Source organism: Chiloscyllium punctatum, chromosome 36 (genome assembly GCF_047496795.1).
Source record: "Chiloscyllium punctatum isolate Juve2018m chromosome 36, sChiPun1.3, whole genome shotgun sequence".
In the NCBI taxonomy this organism is placed as follows: Eukaryota; Metazoa; Chordata; class Chondrichthyes; order Orectolobiformes; family Hemiscylliidae; genus Chiloscyllium; species Chiloscyllium punctatum.
Window position 1 is genome coordinate 13,151,186 of NC_092774.1, and position 27,643 is coordinate 13,178,828.

General features: G+C 46.8%; 1 protein-coding gene across 1 annotated transcript in view; it reads left to right on the top strand.

Annotated features, from left to right (window-relative positions):
- The window catches only part of LOC140460787 (uncharacterized), a 125,148-nt gene that overhangs the window by 28,718 nt on the left and 68,787 nt on the right, over positions 1-27,643 (top strand). The window contains 4 exon segments of the mRNA XM_072555471.1: positions 10,675-11,280; positions 19,279-19,287; positions 20,452-21,198; positions 21,576-21,580. Of these exon segments, the coding sequence (XP_072411572.1) occupies positions 10,675-11,280; positions 19,279-19,287; positions 20,452-21,198; positions 21,576-21,580 (1,367 nt within the window).

Sequence of the window (27,643 nt, forward strand, 5' to 3'; positions counted from 1 at the left end):
GGTGACATTGGCAAACACGTGCCCTGCTTGTTGACACTGAGGAGTGTACACAACGTGCTCTGTAGCAATGCTGATGTTATTGACAGATTTTAAGTTTCCAAATACCTATCGGAGAACAAAAAGGGCAGAGCCATAATTCCCCCCCAATGTGGCTCGATATTTGATTGTTTTTGCATTTTTCTGGCTGCTCAATGTTTTTAAGTCTTTTCCTCAGTGTTGGGGTGAGACTCACAACTAGAGGGAATAGGTTTAGGGTGAGGCCACAAAGATATAAAAGGTTCCTGAAGGGGCAACGTTTCCATGTGGAGGGTGGTGCAGGTATGGAATGAGCTGCCAGAGGAAGTGGAGGAGGCTGGTATAATTACAGCCTTTAAAAGGTATCTGGATGGGTATATGAATAGGAAGGGTTTAGAGGGATATAGCGCTGGCAAAGGGGACTAGATTAATTCAGGATATCTGGATTTTCCTAACGGCCGCCCTCCCGCCGCTTCCTCGCTCGAGCGACTTCTCCTCCCAACCGCCTTCACCCCCGCGTGACGTCTGCACGTGGGGGATGGGCGGGGCCGGGGAGGGGGGGATGGGCAGGGTCGGGGGTGGGGGGATGGGCGGGGGCGGGGGAATGGGCGGGGGAGGGGGATGGGCGGGGGCGGGGGCGGGGGGATGGGCGGGGGCGGGGGCGGGGGGATGGGCGGGGCCAGAGGTGGGGGATAGGCGGGGCCCGGGGGAGGGGATGGGCGGGGCCCGGGGGAGGGGATGGGCGGGGCCCGGGGGAGGGGATGGGCGGGGCCGGGGAGGGGATGGGCGGGGCCCGGGGGAGGGGATGGGCGGGGCCGGGGGAGGGGATGGGCGGGGCCGGGTATCCTCACCGTCACCAAGTCACAGCCACCTCGCGCTCCAACTGTTCATTCACAAAAACAAACTCTCCTGTCTCACTCTGCAGCTGCGGGGGGCGGGGACACTGCCACGTTTCGAGGAGCCCTGTCTACATTGGGAAAGCTCACGGCTCAATTTAAACAGATATTCCGACATCGAACGGAACGGCGTCATATCTAAAGGGGGAAATCTGCATTTTAAAGGGACGTGGACATTTTAACGGGTATTTCTGCAAATAAAGAGGTTTAAATGGACAAGATTATATTTCAAAGGGATGTGAGCACATTCAAAGGGATATCTTCATATGTAAAGTGACGCAGTTATATCTAAATGAATCTACATTTCAAAGGGACGTTGCCCTATTTATAAGTAGACAATAGGTGTGAAGTGTCTGTGTCCCAATTGTTAGAAACAAACTTAATAAAATTTAGACGAGACCACCACAACTGGAAACAAGACAATTTATTACGAACTTGCAAGTAAGGGCTTCAAATGCAGAAGCAAATGAGCAAATTAGAATCAGGTTAGTGTACAGTTATACCCTTTGAGCTGAGTGAGGTCATCTCTCCAGACTCCTAATGACCCAATCTCTCTCACTGTACCAGACCACTGCCCAGCTGCGCTCCACTCTTATTACTTCCCCCTTCCCCAAGTTGGCAACCTTCCTCTCTGTCAGTGCTGAACTCACACTATTTTGTCAAGATCTGGTTTAACATTTTGTATCAATTCTGCTGGTACATTCCATCCTCGGACATTTCATTAACTTGTATCGTTTTGTATCGCTCAAGCATTTTGGTTATCTCAGCTTTTTTGCTGAAAGCACAATTTTTCAAAAAGGACTTTTTGCTATAATAATTACACACCAAAGTTGGTGTTTACTTAACCACAATTATACACTGAAAATTAAAAATACTCTTCTCTAACTGCAGGGTGAGTAGTTCTCTTGCTGTACCCCTTTTCTGTATGCTTTTTCTATATCTGCAAAAACAATACTTTACCCCATTTCTCACGATTCCCCCATTTCTTTTCTTTAACCATTTGTTGTTTTTGCAATCTTATTTTCTGCCCTCTTTTCACCCTGTGGTGTCGAGGTTCACAATCTAGTCATTTCTGTCCTTCTAAGTTTGTCTTTTTTTAAACTCTAGGAGTAATCTGTTACTCTCTCTTTCTTGTGCTTGTGCTATTGTCATGACCATTACTGGTTGTTGTCCTCCCAAAGACATTACCAGCTTAGTCATTATCCACTTTAACACATTAAACCCTATCAGTAAACCTACAATTATTAGTCGCACATAAATGCCTAAATTCACGAACCATTTTCCCCACTCGGTCAATCTCCAGTTACCCCATCCCCATCCTTCATCTTTTCGGAGTTCATCTCCAATTTGTCTTATATCGTTTATCTTTTTCTTTACTATTTCCACCTTATCTTCCACTATGGAAGAGGTGTCTGGGATGAAGGTGCAGCATTCTTTACCAATCAGAGCACAAGTTCCCCCTTTTTCGGCCAAAAGATAGTCTAAAGCCATTCGATTCTGTAAAGCTGTCGGTCTCGTGGCAATCATTTCAGTGGTTATGGCCGATATTTGGGATTGAGATTCCCCATCGTGCCGGTGTTATCATTAATTAAATTTTCAAGGGCGGCCGCCATTTCTGTATTTCCACCCCTGCCCTTGTAGTGCTGTAGTTTGGGAGCAGTGTCCACAGTAGACGGTCTCCTTCAGAGACCTCTCGGGTCTTACGTCTTATCCCACCCCCCCTCCTTTCTCAGGTTGGGCTCATGCTTTTCTATTCGGAGGTGAGGGACTATATAAGCGAGGGAACAGCAGCCACTCCAACCTTTCTGGTTTTGAGGAAGTGTTTCGTCAACTTCATAACGTGACACATTCGATCACACGAACATCTTTTTCCCCGGGAATAAATGGATAGGCCTTCAGACCGCATCCCCAACACGTTCCGTTTAATATTCGGGGAGTGGTCGTGGCAGTGGCCTGACTGGTGTGGACACAAGATGATTTTCCTAGTTGGAAAGGTGCAGCATCATTCTGATGACAGAAACAGGTGGTATTCACTGCTCCTTTCGTGGGGAAATTCTAAGACTGTCAATAGGGCCCTGATTTTTCGGGGCTGGCCTTGGGAACCATCCCGCAAAGTTATATTTGCTCCTTTCAGATCTCCACTTTGTATTATTTGAACCCACATCAAATTATTGTACATCGTTTTTTTTTAAGCGAGCGGTGTTACTGAGGTGGGGATTCCAGATTCTCGATGGTGTGGGATCTCTGCACAGACCCAACAGTCGGTAAGTCCCTCTTGTTCAGCATAATTCTGGCACAGCGTAGTGAAGTGATTTTTCCCACTTCCTTGAGTAGTTAGTACTACTAACATTACAATACTATACCAGTATCTACCCATCTCTCAACTCTGCCCACCATCCTGTCTTAACATTTTAGATGTCACACAGCCCTTACAATCAATAACAATATATATATATATATATATCAGCAAACGTTAAAAGAGTCTTTTGTCTCAGTTCATTCTTTCTTTCTTAACTTTCAGAGGGTTGTCTGTAGGATGAGCGTGCCACTCCACCTTTGGGGCGTTCACAGGACCTTTAACGGGAGTGTGATGACTCCACCCTTCCTCAGCAGTCCGAATAGCTGTTTCACTAGTTAGGAGGGTTAGGAATGGTCCCTCCCAGCTCGGGTACAGTTTGGTCTCTTTCCAGGTCTTGATCAGGACCCAATCACCCGGTTGTATTCGATGTACTGTAAACTCGAGTGGCAGTGTCTGTACCAACAGGCCTTTATTCCTAAGAATAGACAAAGAAGAGCTGAGTGCCACTATATAGTTCGTTAAAAACTTATCATTGAACTCTGACCAGCCGTTAGGCAGTTTTTCAGCCTCGATAATGCTTCCCTCTATCCTGTCTACTACAGTATATTCATTGTGCTTTTTACCCTCAATCATCCGGGAGGACCCGTCGATAAACAACCGAGCTCTCGCATGCAACGGTACGTCTCTTAAGTTCATTCGCACTTTAGTCTGATATTCGGTAATATCAAGGCAGTCATGTTCTGGATTGACCGGGGTCACCCCCCTCTCTCCGCCACAGAAATGCAGCTGGATTCAAGCAACTGTCTGTGACTAACACAAGGTCATCCTGTTCTATTAAGATTGTCTCATATTTCAAGATCCTAGAGTCTGTGAGCCATTGTCCTGCATTCTGATTTAAGAATTCTTTGCCTTTTACTCCAGAAACCTTGAGACCTTTGTTAGTTAATTTAACACCGCTAGGTCTAAAGCTTAGGGATGATCGTGCTGCTCCTGTATCCACTAAAAATACTGTTTCCTCTCCTTCAGGTGCCACCTTTAACTTTATCAAGGGTTCCCGGTGGGTCTCAGGAGGAGGGAACCCCTGACTCCCCTAACCTTCATCAAAAATCATCAATGATACCGCTTCTCTTTGTCGTCCTAACCTTGGACATCGTCTATCGTAATTTCTTCAACTGCTGCAACCATTATTTTAGCTTTTTGTTTTTGTTTCTCCTCTTCCCTTCTCACACACACTTTCTGTGCCTCATATAACAGATCTTCTATCTGTTTTTCACTCCGGCCTTCTAACTTCTGTAACTTCTTTTGTACGTCCGGCCATGATTTAGTCACAAATTGGACCTTTAAAAGTCCCTGTGCTACCGGATCATCGGGATTCATTCCCGAATATTTTCTAGTGGCTTCTTTTAATCCCTGTACAAAAGGCTGACTGGGCTTCCTCCTTTTCCTGTCTACCTTCAAAAGCTTGAAAAAAAATTCTTGAGATTTAGGTGCTGCTTCTTTAATACCCAAAATGACCGTTTCTTGTAAGTCCCTCATTTTTCCTCTATTGTGTTCATCCATCCCCTTCCAATGTGGGTCCACATTGGGGAATTTGTTTTTGGCTGGTATCACTCCCTCACCCACCGGATGTCCCTTTTCCGTTCCCTCAGAGTAGCTCTTCCCATCGTGCCCCTTTCGTCTCCTGACCGTACCTGATGGCGGCTGCTGACTGCGAAGGCTCCCCGAACAGTAAGTTTCTGACTCTCCTCTACCAATCAGGCTGTTGCTGCCACTGCCTGCACACACTCTGGCCAGTAATGTAGCTTTCCATTCTTTAATTAACAATGAGTGAATGCAGTCATGTTTTGAATTAACCATGAATCAATAATGACAGGTCACTGAGAATGTATGAAGGAATCCTGCCAATTAATATTGATTCAGGCTAACGCATTTGAATTATTATAAATATTAATTATTAATTATATATTTTTGCTCATTTTTAAGAACTTCGACTGATTCCACAGCACCTTTTGCAGTTAATTGAATCCCCAATTTGGTGGCAATATCTCGTCATGAACGCAAGACTGATTCTTCCTGCCTCTCATCACAAAACTGTTGCCATAATCCAATTAACTTTTGTTTTCGTTCCCACTCCCTTGGGCTTAAAATTGAAGGGTGACCTTGCTGCCCCCGTATCGACTCGGAAAACTACGTCCTCTTTGTAAGGTCCCACCTTTAAATTTGTCGAGGGTTCCTGGTGGGTCCCCGGGGGCAGGAACTCCTGACACCCCTAGTTTTCATCAAGGCTCATAAACGGCACTGCCTTTACTTCCTTTGTCGGGTCAGGACACTCTCTCTTAAAGTGACCTGTCTTTCCACAGTAATAACATCCCGCCTGTGGGGATTTCCACTTTGATCCTTGTTCCTGTCTCCCAGACCCCTTCACATCTCCTACCCGATCCTTTCTCCTCCCTTTAGTTTCAACATGCTGCCTGCCACCATTCCGGTTTCCTTCTCCTTTTAGTTTTGTCCTTTTCTTTATTACCTCATTAACCGTGGCTTATCATTATTTTTGCTTTCTGTTTCTGCTCCTCATGTTACGTTGCCAGATCAATGGCTGAGCTGATTTAACCAACTGAACAGCTTTAGGGCCACCTCATGGCCATTCCTCATCACCCAATGTTTTGTTTAGACCTTGATTATTTTAAAGAAATATTGCAATTTTTCTTGCTCCCTGTAATCTCAAATACAATTCATCAATTGATGCTTGCTTTTCTTTAAAGCCTGTTCCTAACTATACATTTTGGAATCTTACTTGTAAATATATATTTATCTATTATAAATTCATTTATTCAGTGTTTAATATTCAAAATGCACAATGCACACAGTTCCCAACTCTGAAATCCACCACAATCACCCGGTTCCAGTCCCCTGATTCAAATCCAAAACTAGTCCTCCCAAGTAGTCCTGACCAGTCATTGCTCAATTACAATGCTATAGGTCGTGAAATAACCAGAGCTGCCTTAAAAGGATTTGTCTATTCAAGTTAAAACTTCAACTGTCCTCCATAAATCGCTTTTATGTAAGGATAAAAGAGATTAATTAGTAACTGATAGTAAGGCAGTCATGACCTGTAAAAAGAACATTTTATTTCATAATCTTGCAAAATCCTTAACCTTAAAAGAAATCATGTTAAAATTTCCATAGTAGAAATCAGATTCAAAACAGTCCTGGATCTCAAGCTCCAGGGAACCTTCAATCACCAACAAACAAATGTGCATTCAGACTGAATCACACAGGGATAAACTTTCTACTAACTGTACGGCTCTTTTCTCTCTCTCTCTCTCTCACACACACACACACACACACACACACACACCGTGTCTCACAGACACTTTGAGTTTCCCACAATGACTCCTCTAGCTTTTGAATATTTTTCTGGGCGTCTGGCCATAAGTTAGTTCCGAAGTGCACCCCCAGTAGCCCTTCAGCTACTAGCCCTTCTGACACGAAGCATAATCTGATTCCTCCTGACTATAAGGCTGTTTTTCTTTGACATTTTATCATTTGTTTTTTATCCTTTACTCGCATCCGAGGATTGTACTTCCAATCTCTTAACATTTTTCCTAAAGGACTGTCCGTTGGGATGTGGTCCTCGAACGTCCCTCTCATGTCCCCTTCTACATCTAAATTGCTATTCTTATTTCCCGTTTTAATACTCAGCCGTTTTCTTTATATAATTTCAATTAACCTCTCTGAAGTTCGGTGTTACCTTCTTCCACACCCACTTCAGGGTCCTAACCTCCGCGTGGGGGTTTCCCTTCTTAATAACCGGTCTAAGGCTGGGTGATCGAATCAGTTAGACACCTTACTTGTTAGATTAATCTACCCAATTAAAGACCTTTATTCTCTATTTTTTAAGTTGCCAATTCCCCCGTACGTCTCGTACGGAACCGACCACCAAGGTAATACCTAAAGGTCAATTTTCATACCTTGGTCTGTGCACAAAAGTTACCTGGTCGAATGCGTGCCCCTTCCCGTGGCAATACCAGACAGCAAAATACGTTGTCCATCTAGGTCGCCTGAAATTTACCTTTACCTGGGTCTTATGTACAAGACCTTCGCGCCACGGCGAAACAGCAAGTACTGCTGCAAATCCCGGCCGCCCGCGAATGCGGGTCTTAAGTCCATAAGTGTTACCTGACCAACCCGCCAGGTCTTAGTGCACCTCGCTCGTGGCAAAGACTGACAACAAAACAAAACCCGCTGCCTACCCCGGTCGCCTGGACAATACTTATTTAAGACCTTTTTCTTACCCGGGTCTTGTGCACAAGAGTTACCCGACCGGACCCGCTGCATCGCCTCTGCCCGTCCTGTCTCCAGGGTCTCCCAGTCCGGATCACCCTTGCCCAGAGCCGCCTCGGCAATGAGGGGAAGCTAGAGGTCGCCGAAATCAGCGAGGTGCACCTTCTCCGTTTCTCCAAGAACGCCGAGCGACCGGAGCTTGGGATCCAGGAACGAGCCCCCAAATCTTTTAGAAACAAGTTTAATAAAATTTAGAGGAGACCACCGAAATTGGAAACAAGACAATTTATTCCACGATCTTGCAAGAAAGGGCATCAAATGCAGAAGCAAATGAGCAAATTAGAACTCGGGTTGGTGTACAGTTATACCCTTTGAGCTGAGTGAGGTCATCTCTCTAGACTCCTAATGACCCAATCTCTCTCACTGTACCAGACCACTGCCCAGCTGCGCTCCACCCTTATTACTTCCCCCTTCCCCAGGTTGGCAACCTTCCTCTCTGTAAATGCTGACACATACATTTATTTTGTCAAGATTTGGTTTAACATTTTGTATCAGTTCTGCTGGTACATTCCATCCTCGGACATTTCATTAACTTGTATCGTTTTGTATCACTCAAGTATTTCGGTTATCTCAGCTTTTTGCTGAAAGCATAATTTTACAAAAAGAATTTTTTGTTATAGTAATTACACACCAACGTTAGTATTTAATTAACCACAATTAAACACTGAAAAGTCCCTAAATACCTGCAGGGTGAATAGTTCTCTTGCTGTACCCCTTTTCTGTATGCTTTTTCTATATCTGCAAAAACAACACTTTACCCCATTTCTAACAGTATTGAGCAATACGGCTAGGGGAATGGTTGAGGGTGAGTTACCCTGAGGAGGGTCGGTGTGGACTCGTTGGGCCGAGTGGCCTGCTTCTACACTGGGGATTCTCTGAAGGGAAGGAATTTCTGCAAACTGTGCAGGGCAGTGCAGGCGCACTGCGGGGTCCCGCTGCTGGCCGAGCCTCGCATCCCACCCCGCCCCTTTCTCACGCCCAGTCTCCCATACCCGCCCCCACCCCCGACCCATCGATGGCGTCACAATGCGCGGAAGTGGCCCTGTCAGGTTCAGAGTGAAACTCCCTCCCTCTGGACAACTGTTCATCCTGGGGAGGCGAGAGAGGGGAGGGGTGGAAATCTGTTCACTTGTAGCAGCCGGAGTGAATCCAGGGAGGGAGTAGATTCTGCAAACTCAGGTATGTGTCTTAATTGGTGGAGAAAGTGAGGACTGCAGATGCTGGAGATCAGAGCTGAAAATGTGTTGCTGGAAAAGCGCAGCAGGTCCGGCAGCATCCAAGGAGCAGGAGAATCGACGTTTCGGGCATCAGCCCTTCTTCAGGAATGAGGAAAGTGTGTCCAGCAGGCTAAGATAAAAGGTAGGGAGGAGGGACTTGGGGGAGGGGCGTTGGGAATGCGATAGGTGGAGGGAGGTCAAGGTGAGGGTGATAGGCCGGAGTGGGGTGGGGTCGGAGAGGTCAGGAAGAAGATTGCAGGTTAGGAAGGCGGTGCTGAGTTCGAGGGATTTGACTGAGACAAGGTGGGTGGAGGGGAAATGAGGAAACTGGAGAAATCTGAGTTCATCCCTTGTGGTTGGAGGGTTCCCAGGCGGAAGATGAGGCGCTCTTCCTCCAACCGTCCTGTTGCCATGGTCTGGCGATGGAGGAGTCCAAGGACCTGCATGTCCTTGGTGGAGTGGGAGGGGGAGTTGAAGTGTTGGGCTACAGGATGGTTGGGTTGGTTGGTCCGGGTGTCCCAGAGGTGTTCTCTGAAACGTTCCACAAGTAGGCGGCCTGTCTCCCCAATATAGAGGAGGCCACATCGGGTGCAGCGGATGCAATAGATGATGTGTGTGGATCTATTGCCAAGTGATGGCAAATGTGGCTAGATTAATTTAGGATATCTGGTCAGCTCGGACAAGTTGGGCCAAAGGGTCTTCTTCCGTGCTGTATGAGTCTAATTGTCTTTGGTGAAAGCAGAAGTGTGGTTGTGAAGACTGGACTTTCAGAGCAGCTTTCAAAGATGTTTTGCCCTGACTGGGAGCAGAAGAGTTTGACTGAAGTGTGTCGGTGTTAATGCCTTGATGTCTCAATTTGCTTCCACCTTCCTGGGGACCTTAACCATTTTGTTCCACAAATAGCTGCATTGCAGGTTACCCCATGAATTGACACACTTATGTTTGCTTCTCAGAAACAGACCTGCTCACTGTCAACTGTATCCCAGTGTTGTGGGGTTATCCAAAATGCAGAGAGGTGTCAGTCTTGACGTTTCTGCTTTTCTGCCCCTTTAAGATCCTGAATCAGCACCTTCAGGGAATTAGAGTGGAGTGAGAACAGAGGGGGAGAGAAAATGGGATGGTGCTTTCAATTTTGTGGAATAACAAAAGAAAAGAATATTTCGCAGAAAGTAGAATTCCTTGTTCAGAATTTCTACCCTGCACTGACAATGATGCCTTTTGTAATCTCTTTTTACAGAGTATTTGAAGATCTGAAGACAGAAGTTTCAAAATCAACAGGTGAAAGCCTTATGCCCAAAACGTTGACTCTCCTGCTCCTCAGATGCTGCCTGACCTGCTGTGCTTTTCCAGTGCCACACTTTCTGACTCTGACTCTCCAGTATCTGCAGTCCTCACTTTGATGTCAATGTCTGACAGTCACTCAATCCATCCGGACCACAACGGTTTTCAACTCTGATTCTGTGAGAAGGAGCAAAGTGTTTTGGTTCCTCTTTGAGGACGTTTTCAGCATCAGTGGGACTGGATGAGAGACCCCACTGTTGCAGCGCACTGAGTGTGGAGCCTGAAACAGTTATACGGCCTGGGAAGAGGAATTCAGGGTGGGGAGGGGCTCCTCACGCGTTTGTGTGTAACTGAAGGTTCGGCCATGGAGAAACCAGAGGAATCCCACCCCATGGAGAAATGGTGGAAGTGTGGCGACTGCAGGAAAAGCTTCCGTTTCCCGTCTGCCCTGGAGACTCATCGGCGCAGCCACACTGTGGAGAGGCGATTCCCCTGCCCTGGCTGTGGGAAGGGCTTCAGCGATTCCACCAACCTCCACACCCACCAGCGGGTCCACATGGGGGAAAGGCCCTTCAGCTGCCACGAGTGTGGGAAGGCCTTTTCCCAGGCCTCCAACCTCCAGACCCACCGGCGAGTCCACACAGGGGAGAGGCCCTTCAGCTGCCCCGAGTGTGGGAAGGCCTTCAGCAATTCCTCCCACTTGCTGACCCACCAGCGGGTCCACACGGGGGAGAGGCCCTTCAGCTGCCTCGAGTGCGGGAAGGCCTTCAGCAATTCCTCCACCCTGCTGAGGCACCAGCAGGTCCACACGGGGAAGAGGCTGTTCCCTTGCACAGAGTGTGGGAAGGCCTTCAGGTATTCTTCTCACTTGCTGACCCACTGGCGGGTCCACACGGGGGAGAGGCCCTTCAGCTGCCCCGAGTGTGGGAAGGCCTTCAGGCATTCCACTAACCTGCTGACCCACTGACGGGTCCACACTTTGAAGAGGCTGTTCCCTTGCACAGAGTGTGGGAAGGCCTTCAGGTATTCTTCTCACTTGCTGACCCACCAGCGGGTCCACACGGGGAGGAGGCCCTTCAGCTGCCCCGAGTGCGGGAAGGCCTTCAGCAATTCCTCCAACCTGCTGAGGCACCAGCGGGTCCACACGGGGGAGAGGCCCTTCAGCTGCCCCGAGTGTTGGAAGGCCTTCACCCGCTCGTCCTACCTGCGGAGCCACCAGCGAGTTCATGTACCATCGCAGGGCGATTGAAGGAATGACGGCAGAGTACCATTTATTGACTGGACTATCAACCCTGTTCCAGGGACTCCCGGGTTCGATTCCCACCGCAGCAGATGGGGGAATTGGAATTTAGTCAGAAATCTGGAGTTCAGAATCTAACGGTGAAACCATTGTCGGTGGGGTGGGGATGGAAGAAAACCCCCACCCTGATTCACTCCGTTCTTTTTTAGGGAAAGAAACTATCGTTGTGGGAGAGGATTCACTCAATCGTCCCAGCTGCATCCTTTACCCGGTCTGGCCTACACGTGACTCCAGACCCAAAGCAGTATGATTGACTCTACACTGCCCATCCAACTTACTTGGATACAGGATACGAGTTGAAAATGCTGAGTGAGGCAGTACTTTCTCCGGGTTAAGGCTGTACCAAGGATCCAATTACAAAGGGGCAACTGGGTAATGACCAATAATGAAGAAAGTGAGGGGTTGGAGGGGGTGTGTGCACTTTGACTGTGAGCTGTTTTTAAAACATTGCTACTTTTTCTACACCTTTCTGCTGGGAGATTCTGAAGCTGTAACAAAGTTGGGTCACAAAAAAGATTACCTGAACTTCACGCCGAGCTCAGACTCTCATTGAGAGCTTTGAATTGCATTTTGTTCTAAAACTGCTCATTTCTTACAGGTGAAAGTGAGAACTGCTGATGCTGGAGATCAGAATCGAGCTTAGCGTGGTGCTGGCAACGCACAGCAGGTCAAGCAGCATCCAAGGAGCAGGAAAATCGACATTTTTTGGGCAATATTGATTTTCCTGCTCCTCGGATGCTGCCTGACCTTCTGTGCTCATTTCTGACAGTCTCCTGTACTATGTTTCCAATGTTGTGTATCGGTTGCAGCAGTGAATGAGTGGCCAGTATTGTTAGAAATTGTGAATTTTTCAGGAGTGCAGGTACTCCATCATCCCATTGTCATTGTACAGTTTCCTGGCAGCACTGGGAGGTGTGGGCTGTGTCCACTGGAAACGATGTGGAGGTGCCAGTGTTGGACTGGGGTGGAGAAAGTTACAAATCACACAACACCAGGTTATCTTCCTTCTGGTTTATTTGGAAGCACTGGCTTTTGGAGTGCTGCTCCTTCATCAGGTAGCTGTGGAGCAGGATCATAAGACACAAAATTTATAGCAAAAGCTGACGGTGTCATGCAACTGATAAGATATTGAACAAATCTAGATTGCGGATTAGTCTTTCATCTTTTACCATGGGTTGCAGGTTTCAGTTCAGTAAACCCCAGAACTACTTTTAATTCACCTTCTTGAGATGGTTTAAGGTTTTATAAAAATAGGTGGCATCTCAGCTCCGATACTGCATAAAAGTTGTGAGGTTCGAGTCTGTATCCCAATCTTGAATCAGATTGGTTCGATTAACCAAAGTAGGAATTTATAAAATATTACATGCAGTTTGTGTGCTTTTTGAGCAAAATTGAATATATCTGCAAATATAATTCTGCAATTGCAAATTCACCCCGTAGACTTGTGTGACTGTGTGTGCATGAGAGTGTGTGCATATATGCAAATGAAGTGTGTGTGAGTTGGAGTATCAGCCTGTGAGATGGGGTGAGTGTTAGGGTGTGTGTGTGTCTGAGAGAGCGAGAGATAAAGGCAAGGGGTTGCACTTTGCTAAACCAAGGAAGGGCAGGACTTGTACAGTTAATGGTAGGGCCCTGCAATGTGTTCTAGAACAGATTCATGGGGGGGGGGGCGCGTGGAGGGGTTCAGGGACATAAAGTTAAAAATCTCTCAACACCAGGTTATTGTCCAACTGGTTTATTTGGAAACACAAGCTTTTGGAGCACTGCTCCTTCATGGGATGTTTGTGGAACAGGATCATAAGACACAACCACCTGATGAAGGAGCAGCGCTCCAAAAGCTAGTGATGCATCTCCCCTTTTTTCCTTCTCTTGACATTCAGACACTTCAATCCTGTCAGGAACAGCCTCATCACCAGAGAGCAGACTGCGCATGCTCCTCACTGCACACAAGGTACACGCCTCGCGACTTTCTTTTGGTGGGCCAATCAGGAGCGCTGGAGGACCGGAAGGTGACTGGTCCTCCTGCCAATCAGAGCCTTCCTATTGTCTGAATGTATAAGCTGCTGCTCTGTGTCTCTGAATGGAGATTGAGTTTGTTCCAGACTCCCTTCTTACTTCTGCTAATCTAATCGTTTTACCACATCTGTCTGTGGCGTGCAACCCTCCCCCCACCGATAGCTGAGTCTTATTACTTTTGCTGATGCAAGACAGGATCTTATTTGCTTATCTTGTTCATACTAACTCCCTATGTGCGTGACCATTGCTACTGTCATGTCAATACATCTGCTTCTACCAGTCGACCACCTCCCTTTTCAGTGAGTTATTTCTTGGAATATACCCTCATGATTCTGCCTTGCGATTTTCACAAGGGCCTCTCACAGTTACTGTACCTGCATCCAATGCATAAACCATTCTGAACAAAAGAAACCACTTCATCCACACAACATAAACATCCGCACTGTGTTCAAAAAACAGATGAACTCAATTTGAATATATTCAATGGGCCCTTATATTCAGGAAGACATCCCCACTTCTAATCCCAGTTCATCTTCCAAATACACCACTTTGCCTTGCTGATTGCTTGCTGCGTCTGTCTGAGGACTGGTGGAGAAGAACACTGAGGCCCCTTTGTACACCCATGCATCATTCCTGATGAAGGGCTCGGGCCTGAAATGTCAACTCTCCTCGTCTTCAGGTGCTGCCTGTCCTGGCTGTGCTTTTTCAGCCCCACACTTTTAGACTCTGATTCCAGCATCTGCAGGTCTCACTTTCTGTACATCAGACGCTGAGCGTTAACCTTTATAAGGTGCATGGAGAGTCAATACCCAAGGTCTTTTCCTCAGGGTAGGTGAGTGGGGAAAGGGACATGAGGGGCAACCTTTTCAAACACACGATGGTGCATGGATGGAACGAACTGCTAGAGGAAGTGGTGGAGGCTGGAACAGGTACAACATTTAAAACCCATTTTGATGGGTCCATGAATAGGAAGAGTTTAGAGGGATATGGGCCAGATGTGGGCAAATGAGACCAGGTTAATTTAGGATATTTGGTCAGCACGGTCGAATTGGGGCCAGAGGGTCTGTTTCCGGGCTGTATTTGTCTCCGGTGAATGCAGAAGTGTGGTTGGACTTTCAGAGCAGCTTTCCAAGATGTTGTTCCCTTACTGGGAGCAAAAGAAGTTACAACGAAGTCTTTCGTTTGTGAGACAGCAACCGAGTGAGTGAGTGCATTTGAGAGTTCGGTGGAAAGTGGGAATTCATTGCACTGTGGGGATGAAGTCCTACCCTATCCAGTCATTTCTGCTGTTGGATGAGACCAGGCCTCAAGTTGAGGGGAGTAGATTTAGGACAGAGATGATGCGGAACTGCTTTTCCCGGAGAGTAGTCAATCTATGGAATTCTCTGCCCAAGGAAGCAGTGGAGGCATCTTTATTAAGTATATTCAAAACATAGTTGGGTATTTGCATGGTATGGGACTTAAGGGTCGTCGGGACAATGCAGTGAGGAGGATCTCAGACGACGGATATATCAGCCATGATCAAAATGAATGGTGGAGCAGGTTCGATGGGCCAAATGGCCAACTCCTACTTCTTTTACTATGAAACTATAACACTGCATTTCCCAAGGCTAACCCACCTAACCTTCACTTGCCTGGACATTATGGGCAATTTAGCATGGCCAATCCAAATCAAGGCCGGTGAGTAGTGTAGTGACGTGGAAAATGACCATCCGAGAATGATAGAAAGGGACAAGGTGAGTAAATGTACCAGCAATCAAAACTGGATTCTGAAGATCACAAAAACTTGAAACTAAAAACGATGTTTCTGAATGTGTGGTGCATTGTAACAAAATTGACTGCACACATTGAAGAGAATAATTATGATCTGAGACTCCTTACAGAGACATGGCTTCAGGATGACAAGGATTGGATCCTGAATATCGAGGTGGTAGTCAAATGGGAAGCTAGGTGAAGGTAGAGGGTTGACGCTGGTCATCAAAGTACTAATCACAGGGAAGTCTGGTGTCAGCTTGGATTCAGGTCCTGATTTCTCTGTCCTCTGATGTCCCTGTTCCCACAGAGTAAGATATTGGTCTGTTCTCTGCTCTGCTGGATTTCTGCTGAAGCCTTGACCCCCCCCTCCCCCATCCCCACACCTTCTGGAACAATAAAGCATTCAGTCAACCAAGACCCAAGCCACAGTCTCCCAGCCTGTCAACCATCCAGACACAGAGTGTAGTCCTAGCCAGGAATCAAACAAGTAAAACAGAACAAAATTAGAAATAAATAAATGCTCGTGCTTAATGTTTGTTCATGAGGAAGTAAACCAGAAATAGGGCTCTCCCACGATTCTTATAGTGCCCCTCTTGAGGCACTCTCTCACCCTAACATCTAACTATTCATACCCAGCTATGATTTACAACAATATTTACACCAGCAGAAATAAAGCATCTGTTATCAAGTAGACATCGGGATATACAGCACGAAATAGACTTTTCTCTGTCTCATTCACACACATATACACATATACATCCATCGGGGTGAATTTATATTTGCAGATACATTCGATTTTTCTCAAAAAATGCACAATATACAGGCAGTCAATCCATGTAATATTTTGTAAATTCCCCTTTGGAAGTATAACCAGTCTGACTCAAGATTGTGATACAGACAGACCCTGATTTCACACCTTTAATGCATTGTCAGAGCTGAGATGTCACCTTTTCTTATAAAACTTTGAGTTATCTCAAGAAAATGTCTCTCAGGAAATTCCGGGATTTACAAATGAATGATACGAGCAGCCCATAGTAAAAGATGAAAGACTTAACAATCCAGGGCTTTTCAAGATATCATTTCAGTGCACTGTAACGTTTTTCCATCCATTCTGTGCCTTATGATTTTATTCTCCACAATCGCCTGATGAAGGAGCCACGCTCCGAGTGCTAGTCATAGAGATGTACAGCATGGAAACAAACCCTTCGGCCCACGCCGACCAGATATCCCAACCCAATCTAATCCCACCTGCCAGCACCCGGCCCATATCCCTCCAAACCCTTCCTATTCATATACCCATCCAAATGCCTCTTAAACGTTGCAATTGTACCCACCTCCACCACTTCCTCTGGCAGTTCATTCCATACATGCATAACCCTCTGCATGAAAAGTTGTCCTTTAGGCTCCTTTTAAATCTTTCCCTTCTCAACTTAAACCTATGCCTTCTAGTTTTTGACTGCCCCACCCTGGGGGGAAAAGACCTAGGCTATTTGCCCTATCTATGCCCCTCACAATTTTATAAACTTCTCTAAGGTCACCCCTCAGGCTCTGATGCTCCAGGGTAAAATAAATGCCCCAGCCCCCCTCTCAGTCTGTTCCAAAGTCAGTTCACTGGGACACATACACTCATTCTGTGTAACCAGTTAAAGCTCAGTTCACTGGTATGTTCCTCTCCGAATGCTCCTCTGCTCACACTGATGTCCAGTACCTTTTGAAGCAGGTCAAATGGATTTCTCTTTCCAGACTCAACCCCCCCAACGATATTGAGTGACCCTGTCAGATCTTGTTATGGAATTTCTTCCAAGATTTCTGTCTGCAGATCTTCCCCTTCTGATACCCCGTTAGCAAAGTTGAAACAAGTCATCACTGTCTGTACCAAATAGAAATTCTGATTATAATGTATGTGTCTGTGTGTTTAAAGTACTAACCCAGTAACATACAAACGGTATTATTGATTTAAAATACACAGGAGACGTGAGGAGGGAGGTGTCAGGACCTGGCACACTCTGAACCCTGACAGGGTGTTCCAAAATATTTCAAAATGAAGGGGATGGCCATAGAGCTGTACAGCACAGAAACAGTCCATCTCGTCCATGCTGACTAGATATCCGAAATTAATCTATCCTATTTACCAGCACTTGGCCCATATTCCTCTAAACCCTACCTATTCACATACCCATCCAGCTGCCTTTTAAAAATTGTGTTTGTGCCAGCCTCCACCACTTCCTCTAGCAGCTCGTTGCACACATGCACCACCCTCTGTGTGAAAAAGTATAAATCGATGCCTTCCTCATCCCCCGTTTTACCTGTACTGATACCTTCGGGGATCTCTGAACTTGGACAGCAAGGACCCTTTGTTCCTCTGCACTCTGTAGGGATCTACTATTTATTGCTTACTTCCTTCCCTTATTAAATTTCTCAAACTGCCTGGAGATTAAATTCCACAGTTCTGCCCCATTTACGAGCTGATAGATATCAGAGTGTAGCCGGAGACCATCCTCCTCCCTATGAACAATCCCACCTTTCCAGCATTTACTCCTGGACAGAGGGGACAGCATTGTCTCCAGCTCAGCATTGTGTTTGTTAGCTTATCAGCATGTCCAACTATATTAATCAAAAGTACCTCACGCTACCTACACAATAAACCAGTGATGTTAGTTCCCATTATCTCTTTAGTTGCACCCTTACAGTTTTTCCTACATTCTACTTAATATTATTCTAATGTCACGGTTAGAGATTTAGTGTCAGCATTCCAGACCCTACTTAATATTTTCCTAATGTCATGATTAGATATTTATTATCAATAGTCTCAAGCAGACTGACTCTACCAATCATTAATTAGATATTTAATGTCATATCCCAAATATTTATTGTCCCAATCCTGTCAATCATATTTAGCAGGTGAAGCTAACTTTACTGACTGTTATCTCATCTTGCCATAGTGACCTTTCAGCCTCAACCTTACTCTGCTAATTGGTGTAAGAGCTTTCCACTATCCTTTGCAACAAACTGGCAGTGGTCTCCATGCTCTAACCCTTCCCATGCCTTCATCCTCTTTATTTTCCATACTATCTAAAAATAGACTCAGGGTTGTAGAGCACAGAAACAAACCCTTCGGTCCACACCGACCAGATGTCCTAAATTAATCTAGTGACCCATTTGCCAGCATTTGCCCCCTACCCCTCTGAATCTTTCCTATTCATATCCGCATCCAGATGCATTTTAAATAATGGAATTGTACCAGCCTCCACCACTTCCTCTGGCAGCTCATTCCATGTACATACCTCATCCTCTGTACGAAAAGATCGCCCCTAAGGACCCCCAGAAATCTTTCCCCTCTCACCCTAAACCTATGCCCTCCAGTTCTGGTCTTGGTGTCTTGCCCCCCACAATAAGGGGAAAAAAACATACAAAAATTGAGCAGCCAGACAAAATGCAAAAGGAATAAAATATCGAGCCATAAGGGAAAAAAAATTGTGTCTCTATCTTTTTCCCCCCATTGGTATTTGGACCCTTACAATCTGTCAGTAACACCAACATCCCCGGAGAGCAGACTGGGCAAAACACTGGGCATGCTCATCGCTGTACGCGAAAAAAACGGCGCGAGGCCTTCTTTTGATTGACCAATAGGCAGCATTGGAGGACTGGAAGGAGACTGGTCCTCCTGCCAATCAGAGCCAGCCCATTGTCTGAATGCGGAAGTTGGACCATGAACTTCTCAAGCTGCGAGTCCTGATCCTCTCTCTCTCTCTGAATAAAGATTGAGCTTTACCCCGACTGCAAATTCCTTCCTCTGTCTCAGGTCTGTGAGGACGGCACTCTCTTATCTCGCCCCCTTTTCCACTTTTTTTTAACCATTCTGTGATTCAATTGTTGACTTTCAGCAACTGAAAGGAAAGAGAGTGAATTCGGCGGGGACAGACTCCGGAAACGTTGATCCAGGTCTGTGTCTCAATTGGCAAAATAGTGAGGCAGGAGTCATCAGATGGTGGAGAAGTCGATATATCAGGTGTAACCCTTCTTCAGGGCTGGGGCTGGGTGCAGAAACTGCAGATAAAAGGGGGTGGTGGGGAAGTGGGGATAGGTCGAGACAGTTAGAGGGTACGACCTGGTTGGTCAGTGGGAGGAATGAATCTGGTTGGTGGCAGGGAGGAGGTCGGGAAAGTTTTCAAAACCTACAAAAGACAACCGGGAAAGAATGGAGGGACAAACCGAACCTTTGAGGGTCAGCTTGGAGGCATCGAGGTCTCAGGACAGGGGGTGGGGATGACCCCAGCTATGGGCCACATACCAGCAAATGGGACTAGATTGATTTAGGATATCTGGTCAGTACAGTCGTGTTGGACAGAAGGGTCTGTTGCTGTGCTATATATCTCCATGACTCTGGCTTTCTACTAACATTTGCCATGTCAGTAGGTTCACTTTCTCTCTAATGTCGGTGTTAATGCCGTGATGTTCTCACTTTCCTCCCACCTTCCTGGGGACGTTAACCATTTTGTGTCTGGTTGTTCCTCAAGAAGCTGCATTGCAGGTTCACCCTGAATTGACACACTTCCTTTTTGCTTCCCAAAATCAGACCTGCTCACTCTCAGCAGGATCCCAGTGTTGTGAAAGATATTAACTTTCAGGTGGAGGTATCCAAAATTCAGAGAGATATCATATCATGTCTTGACATTTTTGCTTTTCTGCCCCTGTAAGATCCTGAAGCAGCATCTTCAGGGGAATTAGTCAGAGCGGAGTGAGAACAGAGTGGGAGAGAGAGTGGGATGGTACTGTCAATTTTGTGGAATAACAAAAGAAAAGAATATTCCACAGACAGTAGAATTGCTTGTTCAGAATTTCTACCCTGCACTGGCAGTGATGAGCTTTGTAATCTGTTCTGACAGAGTTTTTGAAGATTTGAAGAGGGAAGTTTCAAAATCAACGGATGAAGGGCTTATGCCCGAAACATTGACCCTCCTGCTCCTCGGATGCTGCCTGACTCCCCTGTGCTTTTCCAGTGCCACATTTTTTGACTGACTCTCCAGCATCTCCGACCCTCACTTTGATGTCAATGTCTGACAGTCACTCAATCCACTGGGGCCAGCAAACATTTTCGACCGTGATTTCTGGGAGAGGGATCAAAGCTTTTTGGTTCCTGTCTGAGTATGTTTTCAACATCAGTGGGACTGGACGAGAGACCCCACTGTTACAGCGAACTGTGCGTGGAGACTGAAACAGTTATACGGCCTGGGAAGGGGACTTCACGGCAGGGAGAGGATCTACACGTGTTTGTGTGCAGCCGAAGCTTTGGCCATGGAGAAACCTGAGGAATCCCGCCCTGTGGAGAAACCGTGGAAGTGTGGTGACTGTGGGAAAGGCTTCCGTTTCCCGTCTGCCCTGGAGACTCATCGGCGCAGTCACACCGGGGAGAGGCCGTTCCCCTGCACCGACTGTGGGAAGGCCTTCAGACATTCCTCCCACCTGCTGGCCCACCAGCAGGACCACACGGGGGAGAGGCCCTTCAGCTGTCCAGATTGTGGGAAGGCCTTCGTGTTTTTCTCTGCCCTGTTGGCCCACCAGCGGGTCCACACAGGAGAGAGGCCGTTCAGCTGCCCCGAATGCGGGAAGGCCTTCAGGTATTCCTCCACCCTGTTGAGCCACCGGCGGGTCCACACGGGGGAAAGGCCCTTCAGCTGCCCCGAGTGTGGGAAGGCCTTCAGCGATTCCTCCACCCTGCGGAGTCACCGTCGTGTCCACACGGGGCAGAGGCCCTTCAGCTGCCCCGAGTGCGGAAAGGCCTTTACCCACGTCTCCTCCCTGATGAGGCACCAGCAGATCCACACGGGGGAGAGGCCCTTCAGCTGCCCCGAGTGTGGGAAGGCCTTTACCCAGGCCACCACCCTGCTGACCCACCAGCGGGTCCACACGGGGGAGAGGCCCTTCAGCTGCCCCGAGTGCGGGAAGGCCTTCAGCACATCCTCCACCCTGCTGAGGCACCAGCGGATCCACACGGGGGAGAGGCCCTTCACCTGCTCTCAGTGTGGGAAGGGCTTCACCTACTCCTCCCACCTGCGGAAGCACCAGCGAGTTCACGTGCCATCGCAGGGGGATTGAAGGAGTGACGGCCGAGTGCCATTATCGATTGGACTATCAACCCGGTTCCGGGGAGTCCCGGGTTTGAATCCGACTGTGGCAGATGGTGGAATTGGTATTTGGTCAGAAATGTGGAGTTCGGAATCTAACCATGAGACCGTTTCAGGGAGGGGGTGGTGTGGGAGAGAAAGCCCCCATCTGATTCCCTCTCTCCCTCGTTAGGGAAGGGAACCACCATTGGGGGAAAGGATTCACTCAGTCGTTCCAGCTGCATCCTTTACCCGGTCTGGCCTACACCTGACTCCAGACCCACAGCAGTCTGGTTGACTCTACACTGCCCCTTCCTGGCAAATGAGCAGGGAGAAACTTACTTGGAGACAGGGTATGGGTTAAAATTGCTGAGTGAGGCAATACTTCCTCCGGATTACGGCTGTACCAAGGATCCAATTACAAAGGGACAACTTGGTGCTGACCAATAGTAAAGACAGTGGGGTGTGTGTGGGCTTTGATCTTGAACTGTTTAAAAAGCTGCTACTTTGTCTATGCCTTTTTGCTGGGGGAATCTGAAGCTGTAACAAAGTCGGGTCACAATCAAGGTTACCTGAACTTACCGCCGGGCTCAGACTCTCATTGAAAGCTTTGAACTCCGAGAGGTTTTTGTTTTAAAGCTGCTCCTGTCTTTCAGCCTCTGCAGAGTTTCCAATGTCGTGTATCAGATGGAGCAGTGAATGAGTAGCTTGTATCATTAGAAATTGTACATCTTTCAGGTACTGCGTTGTTTCATCAGCATTGTCAAGTTTCCTGGCAGCACCAGGAGGTGGGGGCTGTGTTCAGTCGAAATGATATGGAGGGGTTGGTATTAGACTGGGGTGATAAAGTTTTAAAAAATCACAATACCAGGTTATTGTTCAACAGGTTTATTTGGAAGCACTAGCTTTCTGAGTGCTGCTCCTTTATCGGGTAGCTGTGGAGCAGACACAGAACGTATATCAAAAGATCATGCAACTGATAGAATATATTGAACAAGCCTAGATTGCTGTTAAGCCCTTCATCTCTTAGAATGGGTGCAGGTTTTGGTTCATTAATGTGTCACTGCCAGAACATCTTTTAAGTCACATTCTTGAGATGACTTAAGGTTTTATGAAAAAGATAACATCTCAGCTCAGACCATGCATTAAAGGTGTGAGGTCAGAGTCTGTCAGTATTCCAATCTTGAATCAGACTGGTTCTATTTGCAAAGGAGGAATTCATAAAATATTACATGGATTGACTGCCTGGACATTGTGTGCTTTTTGACCAAAATTGATTGTATCTGCAAATATAATTCTGCCAATACAAATTCACCCCAAAGAATTGTGTGCGCGTGCATGTGAGTTTGTGCGTGAGAGTGTGTACGTGCTTGGTAAAGTGTGAGTGTGATGGTGTATAAGCCTGTGAGAGTATTGAGGGGAGGAGGAACGTGTGTGTGTGTGTGTGTGTGTGTGTGTGTCGGAGCATATGTGTGAGAGGTATTAATACAAGCAAGGGGTTGCATTTTGCTAAAACAAGGAAGGGCAGCACTTGTCCAGATAATGATAGGGCCCTGGGTCATGTTATAGAACAGACAGACATGGGGGGGGGGGTGGTGTTCAGGTACATGGTTCTTTGGAAGTTGCATCACAGGTAGCCAGGGCAGTTAAGAAGGCATTTAGCAGCATAGCATTCATTGTTCACCCCATTGAGTATCGGGGTTGGGACATCATGTTGAGGTTGTACAGGATGTTGGTGAGGCCACTTGTAGAGGACTGAGTACAGTTCTGGTGGCCCAGTATTCTTCCAATTACAATCAGAGAGGGTTCGGTAAAGATTTACCAGGATGTTGGAAGGACTGGAGGGTTTGAGTTATAAGGAGAGGCTGGGACTTTATTCACTGGAGCACAGGAAGTTGGGGGTGACCTCATTGAGATTGATAAAATCATGAAGAGTGGAGGGAAGGTGAATAGCAAATGGCTCTTGCTTAGTGTAGGGGAAATCAAAACTAGGGGGCTTTTTTTAATGTGAGGAGAGAGATTTAAAAGGAACCGGAGGGGCAACATTTTGAAAGAGGGTGATTTGCATGTGGAATGAACTTGCTGAGGATGTGGTAGATGCAGGTACAGTGACAACATTGAAACAGCATTCGGATGGATACATGAGTAGAAAGGTTTAGAGGGATATGGGCCAAATGCAGGCAAGTGGGACTGGTTTAGATTGGGAATCCTGGTCAACATGGACAAATTGGACCGAAGTGTCTGTTTCTGTGCTGTATACCTCTATTGAAACCAGTAGATTTCTGAAAGGGACTTGACAGGATAGATGCAGATAAAATGCTCCTTTGTGGGGAGGGTCATCGAATTCCGACAAGGTGGAAGCGGGCCATTCAGCCCATCTATTTCACTCTGGCCCTCTGAACAGTATCCCACCCATAACCCAACCCCTGACTCTGTATTTCCCATGGCCAAGCCACCTTAACCTGTACATCCCTGGTCACTATGGGTAATTTAGCACGGCCAATTCTCCCTAACCTAGAACCGAATCTATAACTTATCTTCTCAAGAATGTAATTTAAATGCAGAGCTTTTCTAAGACTCAACATTGGGACACAGACAGAATTCACACCTATTGTCTCTACTTATAAATAGGGCAACGTCCCTTTGAAATGTAGATTCATTTAGATATAACTGCGTCACTTTACATATGAAGATATCCCTTTGATTGTGCTCACATCCCTTTGAAATATAATCTTGTCGATTTAAACCTCTTTATTTGCAGAAATACCCGTTAAAATGTCCATGTCCCTTTAAAATGCAGATTTCCCCCTTTAGATATGATGCCGTTCCGTTCGATGTCGGAATATCTGTTTAAATTGAGCCGTGAGCTTTCCCAATGTAGACAGGGCTCCTCGAAACGTGGCAGTGTCCCCGCCCCCCGCAGCTGCAGAGTGAGACAGGAGAGTTTGTTTTTGTGAATGAACAGTTGTAGCGCGAGGTGGCTGTGACTTGGTGTCGGTGAGGCTCCCCGGGCCCCGCCCATCCCCGCCCCCGGCCCCGCCCATCCCCACCCTCGGCCTCGGCCCCGCCCATTCCATACCTGCACCACCCTCCACATGGAAACGTTGCCCCTTCAGGAACCTTTTATATCTTTGTGGCCTCACCCTAAACCTATTCCCTCTAGTTGTGAGTCTCACCCCAACACTGAGGAAAAGGCTTAAAAACATTGCTTTTGTATTTTTCTGGCTGCTCAATCAAATATCGAGCCACATTGGGGGGAATTATGGCTCTGCCCTTTTTATTCTCCGATAGGTATTTGGAAACTTAAAATCTGTCAATACCATCAGCATTGCTACAGAGCACGTTGTGTACACTCCTCAGTGTCAACAAGCAGGGCACGTGTTTGCCAATGTCACCAAAACATTGGGCATGTTCCTCGCTGTCGGCAGAAAAGTTGCGAAACCTACTTTTGATGGACGAATAAGGAGCACTGGAGGACCAGGGGGAGACTTGTCCTTCTGCCATTCGGAGCTCCCCTATTGGTGAATGTGGAAGTTTGAGCATGAGCTTCTTAAGGTCCTGCTCCTCCTCTCTCTGAAGGAAGATTGAGCTTCACCTCAGACTGCAACTTCTTTCCTCCGTCCAACATGTGAGTACAGCACTCTCTTTTCTCACCCCCTTTTCCATTTACGTTTCATTCTGGGGTTCAAGTGTTGACTTGGAGCAACTGAAAGGAATAGGAGTGAATCCAGCGAGGGGACAGACTCTGGAAAAGTTAGTCCAGGCCTGTGTCTCAATTGGCAAAATAGACAGGAGACTGGAAGAGCAAGCCAGGCAGTATCAGGAGGTGGAGAAGTCGAGGTATCTGGTGTAACCCTTGTTCAGGACTTGGGGTGGGTATAGGGAGAGCTGTGGAACAAGGGTGTGCTGGGGGCAGGGTATTGAAGTGGGTATAGGTGGAGACAGGTAGAGGGTACAATAGACAATAGGTGCAGGAGTAGGCTGTTCTGCCCTTCGAGCCAGCACCACCATTCATTGTGATAATGGCTGATCATCCTCAATCAGTATCCTGTTCCTGCCTTATCCCCATAATCTGGTACGACCTGGTTGGTGAATGGGAGGAAGGAATCGAGTTGGCAGGGAAGATTGGAAGGGGCTGGGAAGTGAGTTGGGGGATGGGATGGGAGATTATTTGAAATTGGAGAACTGTGTTGAGTCCTCCGGGCTGTTGACTGCTCAGACAAGATGAGGTTTTGTTCCTCCAATTTGTGGTTTGGTTTGTTGTGGTAATGGAGGAAGCCAAAGATGGTCATGTCAGAAGGGGAGTGGGAAGGGGCATTAAAATGGGTGGAGACTGGGAAGTCCGCTCAGCCTCTGCGGACCTGGCTGTGATGCTCAGCAAACCGTTTCTCAAGTTTACGCTCGGTTTCCCCGATGTAGAGAAGACCACAATTGACAAAGCACAGCAGGTCAAGCAGCATCTGAGCAGTAGGACAGTCGTAGTTTGGGGCACGAGCTCTTTATCAGGAATGATGCGTGGGTGTTCAGAGGGGCATCAGTGTCCTTCTGTGCCATTGTCAGACAGGTGCAGCAGGCAATGAGCAAGGCAAGTGGTGTATTAACAAGAGGAATTGAGTTCAGAAGTGGGGATGTCTTCCTGCAGTTAGGGGGTCATTGAATATATTCAAGGCTGAGTTCATCTGATTTTTATGTGAATGTTTATGGGGAAGGCAAGAAAATGGTTTTAAGACCAGTATAGAACAGTTCCAGAGTCAGACCGCACATAAACAGATGCTTCAGTCCAACTAGTCCATGCTGACTATGTTCTCAAACTAAACCAAACCAGTCCCACCTGCCAGTGTTTTGGCCCATATCCCTTCAAACCTTTCCTATTCATGAACTTATCCAAATGTCTTTTAAACGTCGTTACTGTACCTGCATCCACCACTTCCTCTGGACATTTAGTCCACACGTGAACCACTCTATAAAAAAAAATTGTGCCCTTCAAATCTTTTTAAAATCTCTTTCTCCTGTCACCGTCAAAATTTGCTCCCTAATCTTGAAGCCCCAACCCTAGAGGAAGGACACCCGTCGTTCACCTCATCTCTCTCCTCATGATTTTATAAACCTTGATAAGGTCACATCTCCTCCTCCTCTGCTCCAGTGAAAGTCCCAGCCCATCCACCGAGATGCAGGTAGATCCATATCCAGTCATGATCGGTTCAATGCTGGTCCCAATTCTCTCTCACGGTGTCCAGGACAGCAAGAGACCACAAGACACAGGAGCAGAAATTAGGCCACCAGGTCTGCTCATTCCATTCAATCATGGCTGATATGTTTCTCAGTTACATTCTTCCGCTATAAGCAAAGTGAAAATGGAGGGAGTGAGTGTGGGATGGAGATTTTCGGTTTCCAGGGAATAAGAGAGGAAAGAGTTCACTATAAATTAGAATTTATGGGATCGGCTGATGAGCCGAGGAGTGTCAGTTGGAGTTTAATTTAGAGAAATCAGAGGTTTGTATTTTGGTCAAGCAATCCAGGCAGGACTGACACAGTTAAGGGGAGTGTTGCAGAATAAAGAGACCTTGGAGTGCTAGAGTCTCAGGTGGATAGAGTAGTGAAGGCAGCGTTTGGTTTGCTTTCCTTCATTGGTCATAGCATTGAGGATAGGAGTTGTGAGATCATGTTATACACACTTCCCACTCGAATGTGTTATCTAACTGCTAAACTGTTTTTAGTGAATATAATCCACACCTCCCGCTGCTGCCATAACATGGTTTGTTTGGAAGCCCTAGCTTTCAGAGTGATTAGATTTATTTTAGATTTTATTACTTAGTGTGGAAACAGGCCCTTCAGCCCAAACTGACCCTTCGAAGAGTTACCCACCCAGACCCATTCCCCAACATTTACCCCTTCACCTAACACTACAGGCAAATTAGCGTGGCCACTTCACCTAACCTGCACATCTTTGGACTGTGGGAGGAAACCCACGCAGACACGGGGAGAATGTGCAAACTCCACACTGACAGTTGCCCGAGGTGGGAATTGAACCCGGATCTCTGGTGCTCTGAAGTGCTGCTTCAGGTGGTTGTGGAGAATAAGATCATGATTAGACTATTTATAGCCAACGGAGTCCAATTCATGGAGATGTGATACATTAAACAATTTAGATTCAATCTTCCATCTTTTAGAATGGAGTTCTGTTCTTTGGTATGTTAATCCCAGAACCTGTTTTCAGTAACTTTCTCAAGAACGTAATTTAAATGCACAGCTTTTCTATGAAAAATGTCAGGCTGACTCGACATTGGGACCAAGACAGAATTCGACCCTACTGGTGGGTAGGCTGGGACTTTTTTCACTGGAGCACAGGAGGTTGAAAGGTGAAGGTATCGGGTGCCTCATTAGCAAGTTTGCAGCTGACATTCAGATTGATAGAA